Raw genomic sequence first — 25,016 nt, forward strand, 5'->3', positions numbered from 1 at the left:
ATTTGCGCAATTTTCAGTAAATGTCTACATTTCCTGCAGTCCTACAGGTTATTATGGAAACCTTCCGAATATTATGGGATTATTATTTATGCAATTATTTCCAGCAAATATTGAGTTTGGCAGCGTTACCCACCGAGCCCCTCTCGCCCAGCCCTGCAGTTTCCAATAATAAAATGATTTTCCACAGAAAGCGCGTTAGTAGCGCAGGGACAAGTGCACGGTGACTAATAACGCACAGACCATAATGACTGTGTGACATTGATGAAGCGGTTGTATGTGTACAGATGGTGAGGGGACTGTGGGCACTGCCAATGCTTTTATAATAGTCACCGACTATGGGGAACTTGTTAGCGTGAGGTAAAGAGGCTGCAGCAGCCTGGTGTATGGGAGAGGGAGGGGGAGGAGCGCGGGGCGGAGCCAGGACACAGACACAAACATACACTCATACGCTGCACTGCTCCTGCATTGCCCGGACTGTGGGCACTAGACAGCGGGCAGCCGACCTGACTTTCCCCTGCCCATGAAGAGGCCCCGGCTGTATGATGGCGCCGTCTGGCCCTAGCAGCGTGAAGAGAAGGTGCAGGAGGTGCCTGTACTGGATCCCGGTGCTTTTCATCTCCATCATCGTGTGCTGGTCCTACTACGCCTATGTCATCCAGCTCTGTATAGGTGAGAACCCCCCCCCCCCCCCCCCCCCCTCCTCCCTCATATCCTATGTTCTGCTATACATTGTACACACAAGTTGTGTTCATTGTGATACACTATGTTTTACTACAGTCAACACTTTACTCCTAGCTGTAGCCTTATAATGGGTGACACAACAAAATGGTACCAGGCTACTTATTTGTGATGATCATGTTCCATAGAATTGCATTGAATCGCTTATTGTGTCGATTTGCCACCGAAATTTGATGCTGACTGCGACTTTTAGGGGATCGGACAATGTTGCGGCACTATCGTAGTCAGCGGTATTTAATCATGTGTTGCACAAGTATAGGATCAATATCATTGACTCCTGTATGGAAATAAAGTTAGTCAAGTAACTTGAATAAAAGTTGCATTATGCAAATAAAGCTGCGTCGCGCTCTTGTGGCGGTCATTATTAATGTAGTTCTAGCCTCATGGCTACACGTATGATATAATGGCATACGTAGAAATTGCTTCACATGGGGTTACATACAGTTCAACTTTTTCAACTTTTGCATTGCGCCGCACGTATATATGGCACGGTGTTTATGTAATGGGCTGCAGAATTGCAGTGGAATAATATCGCACCGTATCATGCAACATGTAGCCACGGCCTTAGTAAAGCAGCGGCTTCATTCATGTCTAGCCTACATATGGTGGAAATACTGTTGTGAGGCCATGACAACCCTCCTGCAACTTACACATGTCACGGTGATTGTGCCATCTATTCTTTCCTGAGCTGCCACCTATGTGTGCAACTGAAGTACTGCGCTCTAGCCACCCTGTTATTTGGAAGGTTCATTGTTACTTCCAGCTAGTAGTTCTGACATTTTTTCTCAGTTGTCCATGCCCCCATAAGATTACCAGCTCTACATTAGAATATATGCTGCTGTGCTGCTCACCAGAAAGTTACTTGAGATTGGCACAGGAGGAAGAAGAAGCAGTCATGGCATCCCTGGAGAGCGCTGCCATGGGATGCAGGCGAAAATCGCAGCATGCTACATCTTGTAAAGCAACAGGGCACAAAAAGATGATTGAAGAATTTGTGTAATTTTATGTATCATTGTTTATACATTTGTTACAACCCCCCCCCCCCCCGCCACCGTGTGAGTCGCTCAGCCTTACCTGTGCGTTACCGGTGTGCTGGGGATTGTGCATCATTGGTACTGTCAGGGTATGTTCACACAGGCTGTTTTCAGACGTTTTTGGGGGCCGTAAACATCCCAAAAAATGGCAGAGAAATCGGAAGCAGAACGCTTACAAACATCTGCCCATTGATTTCAATGGGAGAATATGGCGCTCTGTTCCGACGGGACGTTTTTTTACGCCTCATTTTCAAATAATGGCATGTAAAAAGACGGCCCCTAAAAAGAAGTGCATGTCACTTCTTGAACCGGTTTTGGAGCCGTTTTGACTCGATAGAAAAACAGCTCCAAATACGACTGCAAAAAACGCAGCTAAAAACACTAGTTTGATTAAAAAACTGCTGGAAATCAGGAGCTGTTTTCCCGTATTTTCTTAAGCGTGTGAACTTACCTTAATTCTTGACTGGGTGTAAAATCGCCCATCAACACTGTATTTGAGCCATCTAGTTATGCAGGAGTTCAGTGCCAGCTGCTGTACCCCTACACAAAATTGTACTACATAGGTACACAGAGGGCAGAGCTCCAAATATCCCTATCTAGTGCTACTATGTTATATCTTAGGCTGGGTTCACATCTGCAATAATGTTTTCCGTTTCTCTGTTCTATCAAAGGAACAGAAAAACAAAAACAACGGTAGCGCCGGATCCGTTGCATGATGGATACTAACGGTGCCCAACGGAGCCTATTAGCTTTAATTGGTTCCATTGGGTTTCCATCAGGATGTCCACCGTTTAACCGAAAGAAATAGCGCAGCATGCTCCACTATTTCTTCTGACACTTTTTTCCTAACTGAGCCTCCGACGCATATCCGGTAAAAAATGCCAGAAGTCTTCGGTTTCTTTCACACTACCGTTAGTATATGTTTACGGGCCTGTTTACATCACCGTTCATTTCCGTTCCGGGGTTCTGTCCCGTGAAAAAAACGGAAACCTAGCGAACGGAGACAAACGTAAAGCAACTGAAACAAAAGAATTACAATTGAAATCAATGATAATTCTAACGGAACCATTGCTTTCCGTTTAATGTTTCGATCCTCTCTTCCTCTGACGGCAGAGAGGTAAACGTATGTAATGGTAGTGTGAAGGAAGATTTTGTGGTATGTCGAACTATTGTTTGTAAAGGCGGTATTGTTTATGAAGTTAGTGCTTATATAACATTGTGAACATATCAATATTATGGCTCTGAATTGTTCTAAATGTTTATACAGGAAACAGCAGAAATATCTTTTACATCATTTGTATGACTCATGTGGACAGGAAATACATCCATAGATGTCAGTGAATGTGAACTATCCATAGATGTCAGTGAATGTGAACTATCTATAGATGTCAGTGAATGTGAACTATCCATAGATGTCAGTGAATGTGAACTATCCATAGATGTCAGTGAATGTGAACTATCCATAGATGTCAGTGAATGTGAACTATCTATAGATGTCAGTGAATGTGAACTATCCATAGATGTCAGTGAATGTGAACTATCTATAGATGTCAGTGAATGTGAACTATCCATAGATGTCAGTGAATGTGAACTATCCATAGATGTCAGTGAATGTGAACTATCCATAGATGTCAGTGAATGTGAACTATCTATAGATGTCAGTGAATGTGAACTATCTATAGATGTCAGTGAATGTGAACTATCTATAGATGTCAGTGAATGTGAACTATCCATAGATGTCAGTGAATGTGAACTATCTATAGATGTCAGTGAATGTGAACTATCCATAGATGTCAGTGAATGTGAACTATCCATAGATGTCAGTGAATGTGAACTATCTATAGATGTCAGTGAATGTGAACTATCTATAGATGTCAGTGAATGTGAATTATCCATAGATGTCAGTGAATGTGAACTATCTATAGATGTCAGTGAATGTGAATTATCCATAGATGTCAGTGAATGTGAACTATCCATAGATGTCAGTGAATGTGAACTATCCATAGATGTCAGTGAATGTGAACTATCCATAGATGTCAGTGAATGTGAATTATCCATAGATGTCAGTGAATGTGAACTATCTATAGATGTCAGTGAATGTGAACTATCCATAGATGTCAGTGAATGTGAACTATCCATAGATGTCAGTGAATGTGAACTATCCATAGATGTCAGTGTATGTGAACTATCCATAGAGCAGCCTTCCAGATGTGCAGCATGTGAAATAACATTCCCCACCCTACACTCGTGGTCACAGAGGAACATTGACTAGTACAAGGAAATAATAGAGCGGTTGTCCATAACAGCCAAACAGATTCCATCTCTCATTTTACAGAGGCCCTTTGGAAAATGAGAGCACCAACCTGATTGGTCGCTAATGGCAACTGCTCCACTTTTTCTTGATTACGAAGTTAGCATCCTGTATGTGTTATGCTATTTGCATTTTGTATTTAAAGAGGACCTGTGATCCTGACATGTCTGTTTTAGTAAATACTTGTATTCTCCATAAAATAACAATTCTGGAAAATATTTTCTTAGAACTCTGCATTGTGCTGTTCCTCTGTTATTCCTCCAAGAAATGAATGAATTGACAATTGTCAAAGGGGTGTGTCCCTACACAGTTTCACTCTGTCAGCACTGATTGGACAGTGTCAGTCTGTGTAGGGACACACCCCCAACTGGTAACACCCATTTGTCAATTTATTTATACATTTCTAGGAGGGATAACAGATGAATGGCACAATGTAGAGTTCTAAGAAAAGATGTTCTAGAATTGTTATTTCATGGGGAATACAAGCATTTACTAAAACAAACATGTCAGGAGAGCTGATAGGTCCTCTTCAATAAAATGTAATGAACCTCTGCCATGAGACATTTGTATACTAGGGGCATCTATAAGGAATTCTTAAAGTATTAAAGAGGCTCTGTCACCAGATTTTGCAACCCCGATCTCCTATTGCAGCAGATCGGCGCTGCAATGTAGATAAGAGTAACGTTTTGTTTTTTTAAAAATGAGCATTTTTGGCCAAGTTATGACCATTTTTGTATTTATGCAAATGAGGCTTTCTAAAGTACAATTGGGCGTGTATTATGTGCGTACATCTGGGTGTGTTTACTTGTTTTACTAGCTGGGCGTTGTGAATAGAAGTGTATGATGCTGACGAATCGGCATCATCCACTTCTCTTCAGAACGCCCAGCTTCTGGCAGTGCACAGACACACAGCTTGTTCTCCAGAGATCACGCTGTGACGTCACTTCCTGCCCCAGGTCCTGCATCGTGTCGGACGAGCGAGGACACATCGGCAACAGAGGCTACATTTGATTCTGCAGCAGCATCGGCGTTTGCAGGTAAGTCGATGTAGCTACTTACCTGCAAACGCTGATGCTGCTGCAGAATCAACTGTAGCCTCTGGTGCCGATGTGGCCGACACGATGCAGGACCTGGGGCAGGAAGTGAGTGACGTCACAGCGTGATCTCTCGAGAACAAGCTGTGTGTCTGTGCACTGCCAGAAGCTGGGCGTTGTGAAGAGAAGTGGATGATGCTGATTCGTCAGCATCATACACTTCTATTCACAACGCCCAGCTAGTAAAAGAAGTAAAAACGCCCAGATGTAACACACACAATACACGCCCAGTTGTACTTTAGAAAGCCTAATTTGCACAAATATAAAAATGGTCATAACTTGGCCAAAAATGCTCGTTTTAAAAAAACAAAAAACGTTACTCTTATCTACATTGCAGCGCCGATCTGCTGCAATAGGGGATAGGGGTTGCAAAATCTGGTGACAGAGCCTCTTTAAACTAATGGTCACAAAATGTAAATGTTGCTCATAGCGACATTTACAATATGCATTCCTGCCTGGTGCTATTCCATCCATATGCCCTAACAAAGCAAACAGAAAGGGATTGTCTAAAGGAGGCAACCACTTTAGACCATTTACACACACATCGTTTTCACGCATATCCGGTGGCTTTTTTTGCACTCCCCCCCCCGAAATGCTGCAAAGTATGACAATGTCTGTCTAGTTTCCTATGTGCGGCTGTGTGATTTTCGCGCAGCCGCCATCATTATGACACTCCGTTTGAATGTTTGTAAACAGAAAAGCATGTGGTGCATTTCTGTTTACATTCATAGTTATACTGCTGTTGCGCGAATCACGCAGTTCGCACGGAAGTGTTTCCGTGCGACATTCGTGGCTTTCACGCACCCATTGACTTCAATGGGTGCGTGATGCGCGAAAAACGCTGAAATATAGAACATGTCGTGAGTTTCACGCAGCGCACTCACGCTGCGCAAAACCCACGGACTGTCTGCACTGCCCCATAGCCTAATATAGGTGTGTACGACACGCGTGAAAAGCACGCGCGTCGCATGCGCGTATATTACGCTCGTGTAAATGATGCCTAATACTAACACATTAACAATACTGAAGTGTTTAGGCAGTGAATAGACATTCCACGGAATGTCTATTCACAATCCCGGCACTTCGTTACTGTTTCTGTGGTATTTACAGCAGAGGAAGCGTAATCTCGCGAGATTACGCTGTAGATGACAGGTTACAACGAGATTACGCTTGCTCTTCTGTAACTACCACAAAAACAGTAACGAAGTGCAGGGATTGTGAATAGACATCCCGTGGAATGTCTATTCACTGTCTAAACTAGGGATGTCACGATACCAGAATTTGGACTTCGATACCGATACTTTGTTTAGTATTGCGATTTCGATACCAATTTCGATACTTTTGCCAACAGTAATAAAAAAAATTCTTCAGTTTTCTGATGTGAGGCGCGACGTGTGATGAATTTTGAACGCGCCTCACATTAATAGTAATTAATCCCATCATGTTTCTCAGTCATAATGGGTTAATGTGTGAGGTACATGATGGGGTTAATTACTATTAATGTGAGGAACATGGAGGTTAAATTCATCGCACCTCGCGCCTCACAATAATAAGTGATAGAAAGCCGTGTTTATTTCATTTTTTTACAGCGCACACATCATAAATGATACAAAAAAATTGTTGTGCGCTGCATTACTGAATGTGTGAATATTTTATGTATTGAGACTTATTTTAATGTTTATTGTAAAAAAAGGTGAATGTGTATTTTTTTTTGAAATTTAACAATACTTTGTTTTTACTTTATTTTTAAACTTTAATGTACTGACATATATCAGATATGTGCCAGTACATTAGCCTGTGGACGGATAGTACACAGGCAGTTGTTAGGACATACTTGGGTATGTCCTAACAACAAGAAATCTGGTAAGACAGCCCTGGAGTCCGTCAATAGACCCTGGGCTGTCTGCCCATATATGGTATGGCCCTCGATCGCGTCACAGGAATTCCCTGTGACGCGATCCAGGGGCATCCCCCCTTCTCATTTTCTCCTGAATACTGCAGTCAGCTGTGATCGCAGCATTCAGGGGAATAACGGCGTAGATGAGAGGTTTCTCTGATCTCCGCCGTTATAGAGCGGGGCTGCGGCTTTGTAATACAGCCATTGCCCCGCTCCTGACAGGAAGTGCGTGCGCGGTCAGCATGAGGAGGTGCGGCCGGCGCTGCACTAATGAACGGCAGTTCAGGCACTGAAGACAGAACATGGGGGTGTTTTGTAGAGCGCCCGCCATGTTCTGTCTCCAGTGCCGCCGCTCAATAGTGCAGCGATGGCCGCATCGCATCATCCTGACCCCGCCCACTTATCATGACTCAGGAGCGGGGCTGTGGCTGCGCAGCTCCGTATCGAAATACAGGAAATAGCGGTATCGAACCGTGTGGGGATTCACAGTATCGAAACAGTATCGAAGTTTCGATGCACCGTGCATCCCTAGTCTAAACACTTCAGTATCGTTAATGTGTTAGTATAAGACAGCACATACTGATCTAAAAGGATCCCTATGAGCTGCCTAAATGAATGGAGAGGAGTGTATGACGCTGATTGGTCAGCGTCATACACTCCTCTGTACAACACCCACTTGGTCTAAAGTAAAAACACGCCCACTTGGGCATTAAGCAACTCATTAGCATAAATCTAAAATCATTAATAAAGTGGTGAAAACAGATTGGTTTTTTTAAATCAAAAGCACTGCTGTCACCTACATTACAGTGCCGATCTCCTTATGTAGGAGATGGGGCACTGAGCCTCTTTAAAGAGGCTCTGTCACCACATTATAAGTGCCCAATCTCCTACATAAGGAGATGGGCGCTGTAATGTAGGTGACAGTAATGCGTTTTATTTTAAAAAACGATCTTTTTTCGCAAAGTTAGGAGCGATTTAAGTTTATGCTAATGAGCTTTCTTAATGCCCAAATTGGCGCACTTTTACTTTAGACCAAGTGGGCGTTGTACAGAGAAGTGCATGACGCTGACCAATCCGCATCATGCACTCCTCTCCATTCATTTACACTGCACTAGCGATATAGATATATCGCTATGTGCAGCCTCATACACAAGCCCTAACATTACTACAGTGTCCTGATAATGAATACACATGAGCATCCAGCCTGGACGTGATGTGTATTCAGAATCCTGACACTTCTGAAGAGATTTGGTTTCACTTGCCGGAATCTCACAAATAAAGAGTCAGAAGTGTCAGGATTCTGAGTACACATGACGTCCAGGCTGGATTTCATGTGTATTCATTATCACCTTGCTCAATATACTTCAGAGGTACACAACCCATGGGGAATGTTAACTCATCCATAAGGAGCATAGCCAAGAAATATTCTGCCTTTTTTCTTGGGCTTTCTAATTTAAAACCTAAAGTTTCACCAGATTCTGTTCATTCAAAACGGAAATTACCGTATGTTTTCCTTTTTGAATCCTCCTTCTCCCTACTATGACAGATAGAAGCCTAGAATTATAGAGAGCTTCAGCACCCACTGCGCCTGGGAAAAGCTCTAAGCCAAATGAACTTCTGAAATTCTATTATATGACATTTCAGGATATTTTTCTCCCCCATCTTTTTTTCCATATGTAATAACCTAGCAGATTCTGTATCTCTTCCCACCCAGGCCCTAAATAATTACCTTCTTTATGGCACAGTTAATATAGCCAGGCTTCACATTAATGGGACATTGTTGGACCCCTTCCATATCTCTAACGGCACCCGGAAAGAATGCCTTTAACCCCTTAATGACCGCCGATAAGCCTTTTCACGGCGGTCATTAATGGGCTTTATTCTACAGCGCCGCCATTCCACGGCGCTGCTGTAGAATAAAGTAAACAGAGCAGGGAGCTGTCAAATCTCCCTGCTCTCAGCTGCTAGAGGCAGCTGAGGGCTGGGAGCGTCCCTGCTCTGCCGGGTGAGATCGATATTAGTATCGATCTCACCCGTTTAACCCTTCAGATGCGGTGCACAATAGCGTGCACCGCATCTGAATGGTTTTGGAGAGAGGGAGGGAGGGAGCTCCCTCTCTCTCCCACCGACACCCGGCGATAAAATCGCTGAGTGTCTGTGTCTTCTATGGCAGCCGGGGGTCTAATAAAGGCCCCCAGGTCTGCCTGGAACGAATGCCTGCTAGATCATGCCACAGGCATGACCTAGCAGATGCCTGTCCGTTTTAAACGGACAGGCAGTAATACACTGCAATACAAAAGTATTGCAGTGTATTATAATAGCGATCGGAGGATAGTGAAGTCCCCTAGTGGGACTAGTAAAAAAAGTTTAATAAAGTTAATTTAAAAAAAAAGTGAAAAAAAATAAATGAAAAACCCACTTTTTCCCCTTACAAACTGCTTTACTATTAAAAAAAACTACAATAAAGCAAAAAAGTTACACATATTTGGTATCGCCGCGTCCGTAACGACCCCGACTATAAAGCTGTTACATTATTTAACCCGCACTGTGAACGCCGTAAAAAGATAAAATAAAAAACAATGGAAAAATTGCTGTTTTCTGTTAATATTGACTTAAAAAAAATGTGATAAAAAGTGATCAAAAAGTCGCATCTACTCTCAAATGGTACCAATAAAAACTGCAAGTCGTCCCGCAAAAAACAAGACCTTATACAGCTATGCCGACGCAAAAATAAAAAAGTTACAGCTCTTCGAATGTGACAATGGAAAAATCTAAAAAATGGCTTGGACATTAGGGCCCAGAATGCAAGCAGGGGGAAGGGGTTAAAGCTTCTCTGTTATTTATCATGACCATTGTTACATAAAGTTTCTGAAATATGCCTGCTGGAAGAAATCTCACACCTGGAAATTTGGTGACCTCATAAGATCTGTGGTATATGGCACTCTTGGATTGACTTTCACCATCCTTAATACTGCGAATGCAGGGCCAACAAATTATGCCCCAGTATGGCAACTACCCACAACATTTTCTCTCCTATTTGTGTTTGTAATTTGCAATTGAGTCCCTTGGCATTAGTACAAATCGTGATTACACAAATACAAGAGGAGTACTCGTAACTTGTTCTGAGATATGCACTCCACAAATATTGTGGAATAGTCAAACCTTTAGGCCTCATGCACACGACCGTAGCCATGTGCACGGCCGTGATTTTCGGGTCGGCCGGCAGCGGACTGTCAGCCGCGAGTCGCCTACAAATCGCGGGACATGCAGATGGCCGCGGCCATTATTTTCAATGAGCCCGGACCGCAGAAGACGGACGTAATAAGACAGGTCCGTTCTTTCTGTGGTGCGGGCTCCCGGGCCATGCACGGACCGTAAAAACTACGGTCGTGTGCATGGCCCCATAGAAATGAATGGGGCCGCAATTCTCCCGTAGATTTTCGGGGGAATTGCGGCCGCAAAAGCACGTTCGTGTGCATGGGCCCTAAGCGCCTACTTGTCCAGCTAGAGTAGATGCAGCCTTCAGAGTCACTATGAAAATTGCATTCTCTAGTCATCCATTAATTCCGGGGCCAGCTTCTTGCAAATGGCTTCCATTAAAATAAAGTATTCTGCACTTAAGGATATATCCTTATTGTATAATCTTAAAACACTTATTAGAAATTCAGTGACAGGAAGCTCTGTGAATGCTGTAATGGTAATATGCCAGCCTGAAAATCATGGATTTCTTGTTTATAGTGTATAATGCCAGAGAATTCTGTAAACCTCTTGTTAAATTATATGTAATCTATCAAGAAACATGAATGGAAATTCTACCTTGGAGACAAGTTATTTATACATGACCAGACACTTTGTTACAGACACCAGTGTTTATTTAGATTTTTGAATTTTGGTACAATATTATAGATCCCTAGGGGTACTTATGACAGGTCTAGCGATTTCCTCTTTTTTCACTGTTTAAAGAGGACCTGAATATAAGTAGAACTGGCTATCTGACTTGAATAGCGCTGTCTCCCTGATTCCAGCCCAGTTACTTTTTTTCTGGACCCCCCCATTTTAAAGATATGACTCCTCGCTGTGTTGGTGCCCTATATGCTAATTTGCTGTAGTTAGCCAATGGGGCGTGAGCTACCTTAATTTTACCGAGGTGGAGCTTACTTCCCTGCCTCTGACGCAGACCAATCAGCACGAGGCAACTTCAGAGCGGCCATGCACAGCATGATCTCACCAGAACAACCAAATCTCGCGAGATCATGCTGAGCCATAGAAATAATAACTTGCTGGCAGCACATCTCCCTGTATAAATCTTGCACAATCTTTTTTTCCCATACATTCTGATTATTGTTCTGTTTAAATAGATCAAACGATTGCCTATCGACATTCTATATTGTCAATTAGTGCTTGTTTACCGGGCAGAAAATCTGCCCATGTAAAATGGCCCGTACTTTTGTTTCTGATATTCCCTTGTAGAAAGCCTCTGTTTCTTAGTTCTCTGCCCCTGCACATGCATTATTTCCATAGTCCTAGCATCCTCATCATGGCTACCGATCTTTTATGTTGCTCGGCATGAAATACTTTGGACAGTGCAGAAGATACGAATATTAGTGCATTGCCTATATCCACGCAGTAGACTTTCTCAGAGAAAAACGTATTAGCTTGTCTAAACCATCCTTCTGTTTTAAATATAATGGTGGTTTCTCTTGGCTCAAATACCCACAAAATATCTCTCAGACCGGAGCAGGCAAAACTAAATTGTGTATGATCCAACAAATACCCTAAATAGCATATATAAAGTACAGTGAAGTTTACCGCTCAGGCGGCACTGGTAACAGTCCAATATCATTCAGTATGGGCTCTCTCCCAGAAAAATGCAGTGGACAGTCCGCAATCCAATGAGGGTGTGGATGGTAATTCTTATCCTTGTAGTTCCACCAAGCCCCAGAGGAAGCCGGAAGGGCGAAACCCAGGGTCGGGCGAGAGTGTTTGGCGTGCCGCCTAGAAATTTTAAAGATTTTTACTTACCTTGATGCTTTTATTTCTTGTTACTTCTGTGAGTATGGATTAAACTTGGCGTGGAGCAATCTTTTTGCAGAGGGTGTTGCACTATGTGTCTTCCTTTTTCCATCTATTAGAGACATAAGATCCTTTTCCTACCAGGAGTTCTTTGAATGTGGAGGGAGACGATAAGGAGCTTGGTGGAACTACAAGGATAAGAATTACCATCCACACCCTCATTGGATTGCGGACTGTCCACTGCATTTTTCTGGGAGAGAGCCCATACTGAATGATATTGGACTGTTACCAGTGCCGTCTGAGCGGTAAATTTCACTGTACTTTATACATCCTTCTGTTTTATTCACATATAGTATGTCTTCATAGATGTTTCAAGGCATAAAAATTAGCGGGCTGTCTCAAGAGTTTTTTGTATTACTTGTTCTCAATACATCCCATCTTTAATTTACTGAATTGTTTCAAAGGCTTTTTTTTTTTTTTTTTTTGTAAGCATCAACTGACACTCTTCTGTATAAGACAACACCTGTCTGGGAGAAAAATGACAGACTCACTGAATAGCTTATGGTAACAAGGTGAAACATTTTACAATACGATAGGGGCTTCTCCAGGAATATATAATGATAATGCACAAATAACAGCGCAAATGTAGTGTTTACACATGTGCACGGGGCTAAAATTTGGTCTCAAGGGGCTGTTTAAATTTGAAGAATATCCATGACGTCATATTTCCACCATGTCTGAATATACCCTAAGGCCATATTCACACTTTCACGATTCTGTCAGGATTGCGGAGCAGATTCTGCACCTAAATCTTAACAAAATTTGCTAATATTGCATGTGTGGTATTTTATACTCCATTCACACGCTCAGGAAAATATCAGTGCGAAATGTTGATTATCGCCGCGAATTCCACGCTAAAGAGACGTAGACTTGCTCCATTGAACTACAATGAGGCTAATCCGTGTGTGGATCTGCGGCAGAAATCCAAGTGTGGACTGTGGATTTCTGACGCAGATTTTGTGATAATCGCACTGGATTTGCCTATGTCAAATCCATGATGTATGAACATAGCCTTAACATAAGCAAATCGAGGAAGTTGAAGTTTGAGAATATTCTTTTTACATTACTACTACACGTATTACTAATTTTTAGTATAACATGGGAAAAGCAAAAATAGAATCTTAAAAATAGACCTAAAAAGACTAGCTCTACATTAGATTGCTTGTATTATAGATTCTCGGTGACATTTTGCAGTTGTGATTGTAATGTGCAGTCAGAAGATAATTTTTTTTTTTTTTAAGATGAGCGCTAGAACATAATTATACATCTAACCTTTCTAAAGTGACTAATCCACTATAGGTCCTGAAAGTGTCGCATTATACTCACAGCTGGGGTATGATTCAGGGTTTAAAATACATTGCACACTCAGCATAGAAAAACCTATATTTTATTTTTGTTCCCTATTATCTCTTCTCAATATGGTTAATTTTATTTAAATACTATGAATTACACAATGTATACACTGCTAAGGCCGGATTCACACGGCCGTGTTCGGTGCGTGATATATGGGCCGTATGTCAGCTGCATTTCCTGAACTGACCACAATTCAGGGTGCTGGTCTCCTAGCGTCATAGTTATCTATAATGCTAGGAGTCCTTGCCTCTCTGCGAGAATATCGTCCCGTACTGAAAACATGAACATTTTTTCCGTGGAGTGGCAGGGACTCCTAGCATCAAAGGTAACTGATGCTAGGAGCCCGGCACCCTAAACTGTGGTCGGTCTGGGAAATACGACCGACATATGGTCCGTATATCACGGACCGAAAACGGCTGTATGAATCTGGCCTAACGCCTCATGCACACGACCGTGTGCCCCGGCTGAGTCCTGTCCGTGATCCGAGGAAACATAGAACATGTCCTATCTTTTTCTCGGATAGGAGACTCAGATCATTTTTCACGGATGCGATTCACTCGCTAAAGTGAATGGGTCCGTGAAGGCTATCAGGTGCCACTCGGATGCTGTCAAAAACGGCCCGAGTGGCACACCGGTCATGTGCATGAGGCGTAAGTGTATGTGTCCAATCAATCATATTACAATGAATACTCTGTAATTAAAGGGGCTTTTACATTGAGCGATTAATGGGCAGACGAGCATTCATAGAACGCTCGTTGCTGATAATTGCCCTGAGTAAACAGGGCAGCGATCCACAGATGAACGAGCAAACGCTCTATCATCTCCTGTTCGTATAGTTTTAAAGAAATAAAATATTATCGTTGTCGGCAGCACATCTCCCAGTGTAAACAGGGAGACGCGCTGCCAACATGATAATAACGTATGGGGACGAGCGATCAGTGTAACGACCGCTCGTCCCCATCCATAGCTCCGTGTGACCGGAGCAAACGAGCACCGATCAACGATGTCTCATTGATCGGCGCTCGCACCGGCCGATTGTCAGCCGGTGTAAAAGGGCATTAACAGTCTCACCAAGTCCTTTTGAAGATAAGGAAGTAAGAGACAATATACACTCCTCAACATTGAGGTTCCAACACTGAGAAGGGCAAGCTGTAAAGTTATGCAAATCGAAGAAGTAGCAGGTGTCGCTAAGTTCTGGATGACGTATTACCCAGATCATGTTACAAAACAGTTCCTCAAGCCCCTCAAAATCGACGCCAAAAAACAAAGCAGCCACTTCCTACTACATCCTTTTATATTTTGACTTCACAAATCTTTACTGATTTTGCTCAAGAACAAAAAACACATACGTTTTTTGAAGTGAGAGTGGACTTAAACGTATAAAAACATATATGACAAAAAGATGTTAAAAATGCATACGTTTTTGCAGCTTTTTTGCCGTATACGTTAGCGTATACTACAAACGTGTGCACAAAACGAGATGTGAATGGAGGCTAACCACTTTCACAACGTGAATGAATGAATAAATTGGACAAGATTCAGCCCATTAAGGGGTTAAGGACACGGGCAATTTTGAGTTTTTTCATTTTTGAATTTTTCTCCCCGCATTCCAAAAACCATACATTTTTTATTTCTTTGTCGACATAGCCATATGAGGGCTTGTTTTTTGCGGGACACGTTGTAGTTTTTCATGGCATCATTTATTGTACCACATAATTTACTGAGAAGCTGAAACAAAATTATTTGTGCGGTGAAATGGGCAAAAAACTGCGATTTCGCCATTTTTTGGGGGATTTTGTTTTAGCGGCATCCATCAGGCGGTAAAACTACATATTCACCTTATTCTACAGGTTGATACGATTACGGCGATACCAAATTTATATGTTTTCTTTTATGTTTTACCACTTTTAAAAAAAATAAAAATATTTGTTAAATCAAAAACCTTTTGTGTCGCCATATTCTGAGAGCCATAACTTTTTTTTTCCGAGCAGTAGTTTTCATACCATTTTGGGGTACATGCGACTTTCATCACTTTTTTTATTACATTTTTTTGGAGAGCTAAGATGACCAAAAAACAGCAATGTTTATACAGTGAAGGAAATAAGTATTTGATCCCTTGCTGATTTTGTAAGTTTGCCCACTGTCAAAGACATGAACAGTCTAGAATTTTTAGGCTAGGTTAATTTTACCAGTGAGAGATAGATTATATATAAAAAAAAAAAAAGAAAATCACATAGTCAAAATGATATATATTTATTTGCATTGTGCACAGAGAAATAAGTATTTGATCCCCTACCAACCATTAAGAGTTCAGCCTCCTCCAGACCAGTTACACGCTCCAAATCAACTTGGTGCCTGCATTAAAGACAGCTGTCTTACATGGTCACCTGTATAAAATACTCCTGTCCACAGACTCAATTAATCAGTCTGACTCTAACCTCTACAACATGGGCAAGACCAAAGAGCTTTCTAAGGATGTCAGGGACAAGATCATAGACCTGCACAAGGCTGGAATGGGCTACAAAACCATAAGTAAGACGCTGGGTGAGAAGGAGACAACTGTTGGTGCAATAGTAAGAAAATGGAAGACATACAAAATGACTGTCAATCGACATCGATCTGGGGCTCCATGCAAAATCACACCTCGTGGGGTATCCTTGATCCTGAGGAAGGGGAGAGCTCAGCCGAAAACTACACGGGGGGGGGGGGGGAACTTGTTAACGATCTCAAGGCAGCTGGGACCACAGTCACCAAGAAAACCGTTTGTAACACATTACGCCGTAACGGATTAAAATCCTGCAGTGCCCGCAAGGTCCCCCTGCTCAAAAAGGCACATGTACAGGCCCATCTGAAGTTTGCAAATGAACATCTGGATGATTCTGAGAGTGATTGGGAGAAGGTGCTGTGGTCAGATGAGACTAAAATTGAGCTCTTTGGCATTAACTCAACTCGCCGTGTTTGGAGGGAGGAAGAGAAATGCTGCCTATGACCCAAAAAACACCGTCCCCACTGTCAAGCATGGAGGTGGAAACATTATGTTTTGGGGGTGTTTCTCTGCTAAGGGCACAGGACTACTTCACTGCATCAATGGGAGAATGGATGGAGCCATGTACTGTCAAATCCTGAGTGACAACCTCCTTCCCTCCACCAGGACATTAAAAATGGCTCCTGGCTGGGTCTTCCAGCACGACCATGACCCGAAACATACAGCCAAGGCAACAAAGGAGTGGCTCAAAAAGAAGCACATTAAGGTCATGGAGTGGCCTAGCCAGTCTCCAGACCTTAATCCCATCGAAAACTTATGGAGGGAGCTGAAGATCCGAGTTGCCAAGCGACAGCCTCGAAATCTTAATGATTTACAGATGATCTGCAAAGAGGAGTGGGCCAAAATTCCATCTAACGTGTGCAAACCTCATCATCAACTACAAAAAACGTCTGACTGCTGTGCTTGCCAACAAGGGTTTTGCCACCAAGTATTAACCCCTTCCCGACATTTGACGTACATGTACGTCATGGAAAGCATTGACTTCCCGCAAAATGCCGTACATGTACGTCAAATGTTTGGCACCGGCTCAGAAACTGAGTCGGTGCCATCATCACCGGATCTCAGCTGTATCTTACAGCTGACATCCGACTGTAACGGCGGGGACCGAAATTAGCTTCGATCCCCGCCATTAACCCCTTAAGTGCAGCGCTCAAACGCGATCGCTGCACTTAAGGTGTTTGCAGCTCATCGGAGCCCCAGCAATGAAATTGCCGGGGTTCCGGTGGCTGCAATGGCAACCGGAGGCCTAATACTGGCCTCCCGGTCTGCCTAGCACCGAAGCCCGTCAAGATCCGCCCGGCGGCGGAGCCTGATCGGCTTCCGTAGCTGCCGGCAAGATGGCGCCGGGGTCAGGAGCTGATCCGGCGTCATCAGCGGTGGATGTCAGCTGTACTGTACAGCTGACATCCACCTGTAACGGCAGGAACCGGAGCTAGCTCCGATCCCTGCCATTAACCTCTTCGATGCAGCAATCGAAAGCGATTGCTGCATTGTAGCGGTTACTAGCAGATCGCCAGCCCTGACAGGCAATCGGGACTGGCGACTGCTGTTATGGCAACAGGAGACACAATGGTCTCCTGCTCTGCCATTACGGAAGCCGAAGCCTAATCGGCTTGCTGTCAGTGAATGACTGACAGATCTAATACATTGCACTACATAGGTAGTGCAATGTATTAGAAAAAAAAATATCTGACCGTTGGACCTTCAAGTCCCCTAGTGGGACTTGAAGAAAAGTGTAAAAAAAAGTGCAAAAAATAAAAGTTTGAAAACAATAAAAGTTTCAAGTAATCAAATAAAACACAATCCCCCTTTTACTCTTATCAAGTCCTTTATTATTGAAAAATAATAATAAACCATATGTATTTGGTATCGCCACGACCGTAACGACCTGAGGTATCAAAATATTGTATTATTTATTGCAGGCGGTGAACAGCGTAAAAAAAAAACGTAAAAAACGTTACCAGAGTTTCTGTTTTTTAGTCACTTTGCCATACAAATATTAGAATAAAAAGTGATCAAAAAGTCGCACGTATCCAAAAATGGTACCTATAAAAACTATAGCTCGTCCCGCAAAAAACAAGCCCTCATACACCTCCGTCGACAAAAAAATTAAAACGTTATGGTTCTCACAACTTTGCGACAGAAAAAAAATACATTCTTTTTACAAAAGTAATTTTATTGTGAAAATAGTTGTAAAACATAAAAAAATGCTATAAATTAGGTATCGCCAGAATCGTACTGACCCGCAGAATAAAGTTAACATGTAATTTATAGCGCATGGTGAACGCTGTGTAAAAAAAACTGAAAAAAGCTGTGCCAGAATTGCATTTTTTTGTTTACCTGGCATCCCAAAAAATAGGATAAAAGGTGATCAAAAAGTCACATGTACCCCAAAATGGTACCAATAATAACTACAGCTCATCCCGCAACAAACCAGCCCTCATACCGCTACGTCTATGAAAAATAAAATTAGTTATGGCTCCAATAAGTCAGGAAATAAAAAAATATGCAGTTGTGCCCGAGGGGAACATTTCTTCTGTTTTGAAGAGGCGATTTATCAAGGACCTAAAATTAGGGAACCAGGAAAGGGAGGGCCCAAACATATCCGCTGGAAGCGACGGTGCCCGTATTATACCAGGACAACACTTCCCAGCAAAATTCCTCAAACTACAAAGGTGCAGAGTGTGGACCAAAAGGGGGATAAGAAATTACACCATTTATCAGTGCGACACTGGCCTGTGCGGAAAGGATTGCTTCACAGCGTAACACACATCTATGGATTATTAATTTTTTTTCATACCACCTGACTATGCCCCTTATATACTCCGCCCCGCTTACATGTACCCCCACATTATAAAACACCAGCAATACTCAAACAAATTTAGTACCAAGCAAAATCCGCTCTCCAAAAGCCAAATGGTGCTCCCTCGGCTCTGAACCCTACAGCGTGCCCAAACAGCAGTTTCCTTCAACATATATGGCATCGTCATACCCGGGAGAACCCTTTTAACAATTTTTGGGGTGTGTGTCTCCAGTGTCATAAGCTTGGCATGACATATTTGCCACTGAATGGCATATCTAGGGAAAAATATAAATTTTTAATTTGCACCATCCGCAGTGCATTCATTTATGGAAAAGACCTGTTGGGTGAAAATCCTCACTACACCTCTTAATAAATGCCTTGAGGGGTGCAGTTTCCATAATGGGGTCACTTCTCAGGGGTTTCTTTTTATTATTTCACATCTGAGCCTCTGCAGTTGTGAACCAATACTTTGTAAATCGCCAAATTAGGCCTCCACTCCGCATGGTACTCTTCACTCCTGAGCCCTGTCATATGTCCAGGCAAAAGATTAGGGCCACATGTAGGGTGTTTCTAAAACCGGGAAACACCGCATAATAATTAGAGGGCTGTCTTGTTATGGTGGCACAAGCCGGGCACCACATATTGGCATATCTATGGAAGAAAATCCCATTTTCACTCTGCAACATCGAGTGAACACTAATTTCTACAAAACACCTGCAGGGTTAAAATGCTTACTACACCCCTTGGTAAATGCATTGAGGGGTGTCGTTTCCAAAATGGGGTCACTTCTGGGGGGTTTCCACTGTTTTGGGCCCACAGGCGCCCAGAAACCAATCCAGCAACATCTGCACTCCAAATGGCGGTCCTTTCCTTCTGAGCCCTGCCGTTTGCCCAAACAGCAGTTTATGACCACATATGGGGTATTGCCGTACTCGGGAGAAATTGCTTTACAAATTTTGGGTTCTTTTTTTCCTTTATTTGTTGAGAAAATGAAAAAATTTGCGCTAAAGCTACGTCTTATTGAAGAAAAAGGACTGTTTTTATTTTCACTGCCTAATTCTAATAAATTCTATGAAACGTCTGTGGGGTCAAAATGCTTACTACACCCCTAGATTAATTCCTCAAGAGGTGTAGTTTCCTAAATGGAGTCCCTTTTTGGGCGTTTTCATTGTTTTGTCCCCTCAGGGGCTTTGCAAATGTGACATGGCCTCCGCAAACCATTCCTGCTAAATGTGATCTCAAAAAGCCAAATAGTGCTGTTTCCCTTCTAAGCCCTGCCGTGTGTCCAAACAGCCGTTTATGACCACATGTGGGGTATTGTTTTACTCGGGAGAAATTGCTTTACAAATTTTGTGGTGCTTTTTCTCCTTCAGTCCTTCTGGAAATGAGAAAAAATTAGCTAAACCTAGATTTTTTTTTTAAAAATGTAGATTATTATTTTCAGGGCCTACTTCCAATAATTTATGCAAAAAACCTGTGGGGTCAAAACGCTCACTATACCCCTAGATAATTTCCTCAATGGGTGTAGTTTCCGAAATGGGGTCACTTGTGGGGGGTTTCCACTGTTTTGTCCCCTCAGGGGCTTTGTAAATGTGACATCGCCTCTCAAACCATTCCTGCTAAATTTGAGCTCCAAAAGCCAAACGGCGCTCTTTCCCTTCTAAGCCCTGCCGTGTGTCCAAATATCCATTTATTACCACATGTGGGGTAGTGTTTTACTCGGGAGAAATTGCTTTACAAATTTTGCGATGCTTTTTCTCCTTTAGTCCTTGTGGAAATGAGAAAAAAAATCGCTAAACCTACATTTTCTTTGAAGAAATGTTGCTTTTAATTTTCACGGCCTACTTCCAATAATTTCTGTAAAAAACCTGTGCGGTCAAAATGCTCACTACACCCCTAGATAATTTCCTTGAGGTGTCTAGTTTCCCAGATGGGGTCACTTTTGGGGGATTTTCACTGTTTTGGCACCGCAAGAGCCCTTCAAACCTGACATGGTGCCTAAAATATATTCTAACAAAAATAAGGCCCCAAAATCCACTAGGTGCTCCTTTGCTTCTGAGGCCGGTGCTTCAGTCCAGTAGCACGCTACGGCCACATGTGGGATATTTCCTAAAACTGCAGAAACTGGGCAACAAATATTGAGTTGCATTTCTCTGGTAAAACCTTCTGTGTTATAAAAAAAATTGTATTAAAAATTTATTTCTGCAAAAAAATATGAAATTTGTAAATTTCACCTCTACTTTGCTTTAATTCCTGTGACATGTGTAAAGGGTTAAGACATTTTCTAAATGCTGTTTTGAATACTTTGAGGGGTGAAGTTTTTAAAATGGGGTGACTTTTTGGGGGTTTCTAATATATAAGGCCCTCAAAACCACTTCACAACTGAACTGGCCCCTGTAAAAATAGCCTTTTGAAATTTTCTTGAAAATGTGAGAAATTGCTGCTAAAGTTCTAAGCCTTGTGAGGTCATAGAAAAATAAAAGGATGTTCAAAAAACGATGCCAATCTAAAGTAGACATTTGGGGAATTAGCAAGAATTTTGTGTGGTAGAACTGCCTGTCTTACAAGCAGATACATTTAAATTGAGAAAAATGCTAATTTTTGCAATTTTTCACTATATTTTCGTGTTTTTCACAATTAAATACTGAATGTATCGACCAAATTTTACCACTATCTTAAAGTCCAATGTGTCACGAGAAAACAATCTCAGAATCGCCCGGATAGGTGAAAGCATTTCAACGTTATTACCACATAAAGTGAAACATGTCAGATTTGAAAAATGAGGCTGTCAGGAAGGTCAAAAGTGGCTAAAGAGGGAAGGGGTTAAGTCTTGTTTGCCAAAGGGATCAAATACTTATTTCTCTGTGCACAATGCAAATAAATATATATAATTTTGACAATGTGATTTTTTTTTTTTTTTTTTTTTTTATATATAATCTATCTCTCACTGGTAAAATTAACCTAGCCTAAAAATTCTAGACTGTTCATGTCTTTGACAGTGGGCAAACTTACAAAATCAGCAAGGGATCAAATACTTATTTCCTTCACTGTGTGTGTATATATATATATATATATATATATATATATATATATATATATATATATGTATTTTTTTTTTACTTCGTTCACCGAGCGGGTTAAACAAAGTTATATTGTAATAGTTCTGACTTTTACGGACGTGGCGATACCAATGATATAATTTTTTATTTTTTTTTTAACATTGCTTTAAGGCGAAAATTTAAAATTGTTTTTTATGATCTTTAAATACTTTTTTTTTTTTTGGAACATAAGAAAATACTTTAACTTTTTTTATTAGTCCCTGGGGGACTTGAAGCTGCGGTCGTTGGATCTCTTGCATGATATACTGCAATGCTAATGTATTGCAGTATATTGTGATTCCAACAGTATCCTTTGCCAGAGGCAGGACTTCAAAGGAGTACAAAGATAGCAGACCTGGGGGCCATCATTAGTTACCCAGGCTGCCATGACAACCATTGTCACCAGCCGATTGCGTTGCGGGGGGGCGCCATGGCGTGTTGGAGGGGGCGCCCTGATTCTAACAATTTAAATGCCGCGGTCGCGATTGACCGCAGCATTTAAGGTGTTAAACGGGCGGAATAAAAGTGATCTTTGATTCCACCCGTTGCAGTGAGGTGTCTGCTGTATAACACAGCTGTCACCCGCTGTGTATAGAGTGAGCTCAGCCCGTGAGCCCACTCCATACTTCCCCTTAACGGCTGTCATGTACCAGTACGTGACATTTCGTTAAGGGGTTCAAATCTCTGCTTTGTTTTTATTCAGTAGGAACATTCATTGTTTACTTCTAGTAGAAAAAATTCTGTCCATGGTCATGTAATGGACACAGAGGTGGTTGGATCAATAACCCCTTCCCAACATTTGTCGTATGGATATGTCATGAAAAGCAAGTGCTTCCCGCATTTTGCCGTATCCATACGACAAATGGATGGCCTGGCTCAGAAGCCGAGTCGGTGCGATCATCGCCGGATGTCAGCGGTGTTTTACAGCTGACATCCGGCTGTAATGGTGTGGACCGCAATTAGCTTCTATCCCCACCATTAACCCCTTAAATGCAGCGGTCAAAAGCGATCGCTGCATTTAAGGTGTTTGCATCTCATCGGCATCCCAGCAATGAAATTGCCGGGGTTCTGGTGGCTGCAATGGCAACCGGAGGCCTAATACTGGCCTCCCGGTCTGCCTAGCATGGAAGCCATTCAAAGGGCAGGGCCTGAAATGCTTCTGTAGCCGATGGCAAAATGGTGCCGGCTCAGGAGCTGAGCCTGCGTCCTCAGCGGTGGAAGTCACCTGTATGTTACAGCTGACATCCAGCTATAACCCCCTAGATGCAGTGATTGCTGCATCTTAGAGGTTGCTAGCAGATCGGCAGCCCTGCCATGCAATCAGGGCTGCCGACTGCTGCTATGGCAACAGGATGCCTAACTGGCCTCCTTCTCTGCCATTACTGAAACCGATTAGGTGCCGCCTGGAGGCGAAGCCTAATCGACTTGCTGTCAGTGAATGACTGACAGATCTGATACATTGCACTACATAGGTAGTGCAATGTATTAGAAAAAAAAAATCAGACAGTTGGACCTTCAAGTCCCCGAGTGGGACTTAAAAAAAAGTGTGTGTAAAAAAAAAAAAAAGTTCTAAAACATAAAATAAAAGCTTCAAGTAATAAAATAAAATCCAATCGCCCTTTTCCCTGATCAAGACCTTTATTATTGAAAAAAATAAAATAAACCATTCATATTTGATATTGCCACGACTGTAACGGCCTGAACTATAAAAATATTATGTTATTTATTCCACACGGTAAATGGTCACTTTGTCCTACAAATATTGGAATAAGAAGTGATCAAAAAGTCGCATGTATCCAAACATGGTACCTATAAAATTTATAGCTCGTTTCGAAAAATACAAGCCCTCATACAGCTCCGTCAACGAAAAAATTACTTGGCGAAAAACATAAAAAAGTGCTATAAATTTGGTATACCCGAAATCGGGCTCACCCACAGAATAAAAGTTAACATGTAATTTATAACGCATGGTGACCGCTGTATAAAAAAAACTATGCCAGAATTGCAGTTTTTTGATCACCTGGCCTCCCAAAAAATAGGATAAAAAGTCGCATGTACCCCAAAATGGTACCAATAAAAACGACATCTCGTCCCACAAAAAAACAGCCCTCATACTACTACGTCGATCAAAAAAATTAGTTAAGGCTCCAATAAGCCAGGAAAGAGAAAATATGCAGTTGTGCAAGCCCGAGGGGAACATTTCTTCTGTTTCAAGAGGTGAATTATCAAGGCCTTAAAATTAGGGAACCGAGAAGGGGAGGGCCCAAACATATCTGCTGGAAGGAGGGTGTCAGTATTCTACAAGGACAACACTTCCCAGCAAAATTCCCCAAACCGCAAAGGTGCGGAGTGTGGACCAAATGGGGGATAAGAAAGGACATTATCAGTGCAACACTGCTCTGTGCATAAAGGATTGCTTCACAGCGTAGCACACATCTATGGATTATTTTGTTTTTTTTTACCCCATTATTATACCACCTGACTATGCCCCTGATGTATTCTGCCCAGCTTACATGTACCCCCACATTATAAACTAAAATACCAGCAATACTCTAAACAAAACTACTTCCAAGCAAAATCCACGGTCCAAAATCCCAATGGCGATTCCTCCCCTCTGAACACTACAACGTGCCCAAACAGCAATTTACTTCCACATATATGGCATCACCATACCCTGGAGAACCCTTTTAACAATTTTTGGGGTGTGTGTCTCCAGTGGCACAAGCTGGGCACAACATATTTGCCACTGAAATAGCATATCTAGGGAAAAATTTTAATTTTTACTTTGCCCCATCAACAGCGCAATCATTTATGGAAAAACCCGTGGGATGAAAATGCTCACTACACCCCTTAATAAATTCCTTGAGGGGTGCAGTTTCCAAAATGGGGTCACTTGTCAGGGGTTTCTTTTTATTATTTCACATCTGAGCCTCTGCAGTTGTGAACCAATACTTTGTAAATCGCCAAATTAGGCCTCAATTTTGCATGGTGCTCTTTCACTCCTGTGCCTGGTTGAATATCCAGGCAAAAGATTAGGGCCACATGTAGGGTGTTTCTAAAACCGAGAAAC

General features: G+C 42.2%; 1 protein-coding gene across 3 annotated transcripts in view; it reads left to right on the top strand.

Annotated features, from left to right (window-relative positions):
* The first annotated feature begins 391 nt into the window (after positions 1 to 391).
* ZDHHC2 (zDHHC palmitoyltransferase 2) overlaps positions 392 to 25,016 on the top strand; it is a 155,420-nt gene continuing 130,795 nt past the window's right edge. Inside the window, exons 1-2 of one of the 3 annotated variants that reach the window (XM_075860120.1) lie at positions 583 to 669; positions 12,207 to 12,392. In XM_075860120.1, the coding sequence (XP_075716235.1) occupies positions 12,359 to 12,392 (34 nt within the window). In that variant the 5' untranslated portion in view covers positions 583 to 669; positions 12,207 to 12,358. Of the gene's footprint in view, positions 670 to 12,206; positions 12,393 to 25,016 lie in introns of all 3 variants that reach the window. The other 2 variants (XM_075860118.1, XM_075860119.1) reach the window with 2 other exon arrangements.

This window comes from Rhinoderma darwinii, chromosome 1, assembly GCF_050947455.1.
Source record: "Rhinoderma darwinii isolate aRhiDar2 chromosome 1, aRhiDar2.hap1, whole genome shotgun sequence".
Classification (NCBI taxonomy): Eukaryota; Metazoa; Chordata; class Amphibia; order Anura; family Rhinodermatidae; genus Rhinoderma; species Rhinoderma darwinii.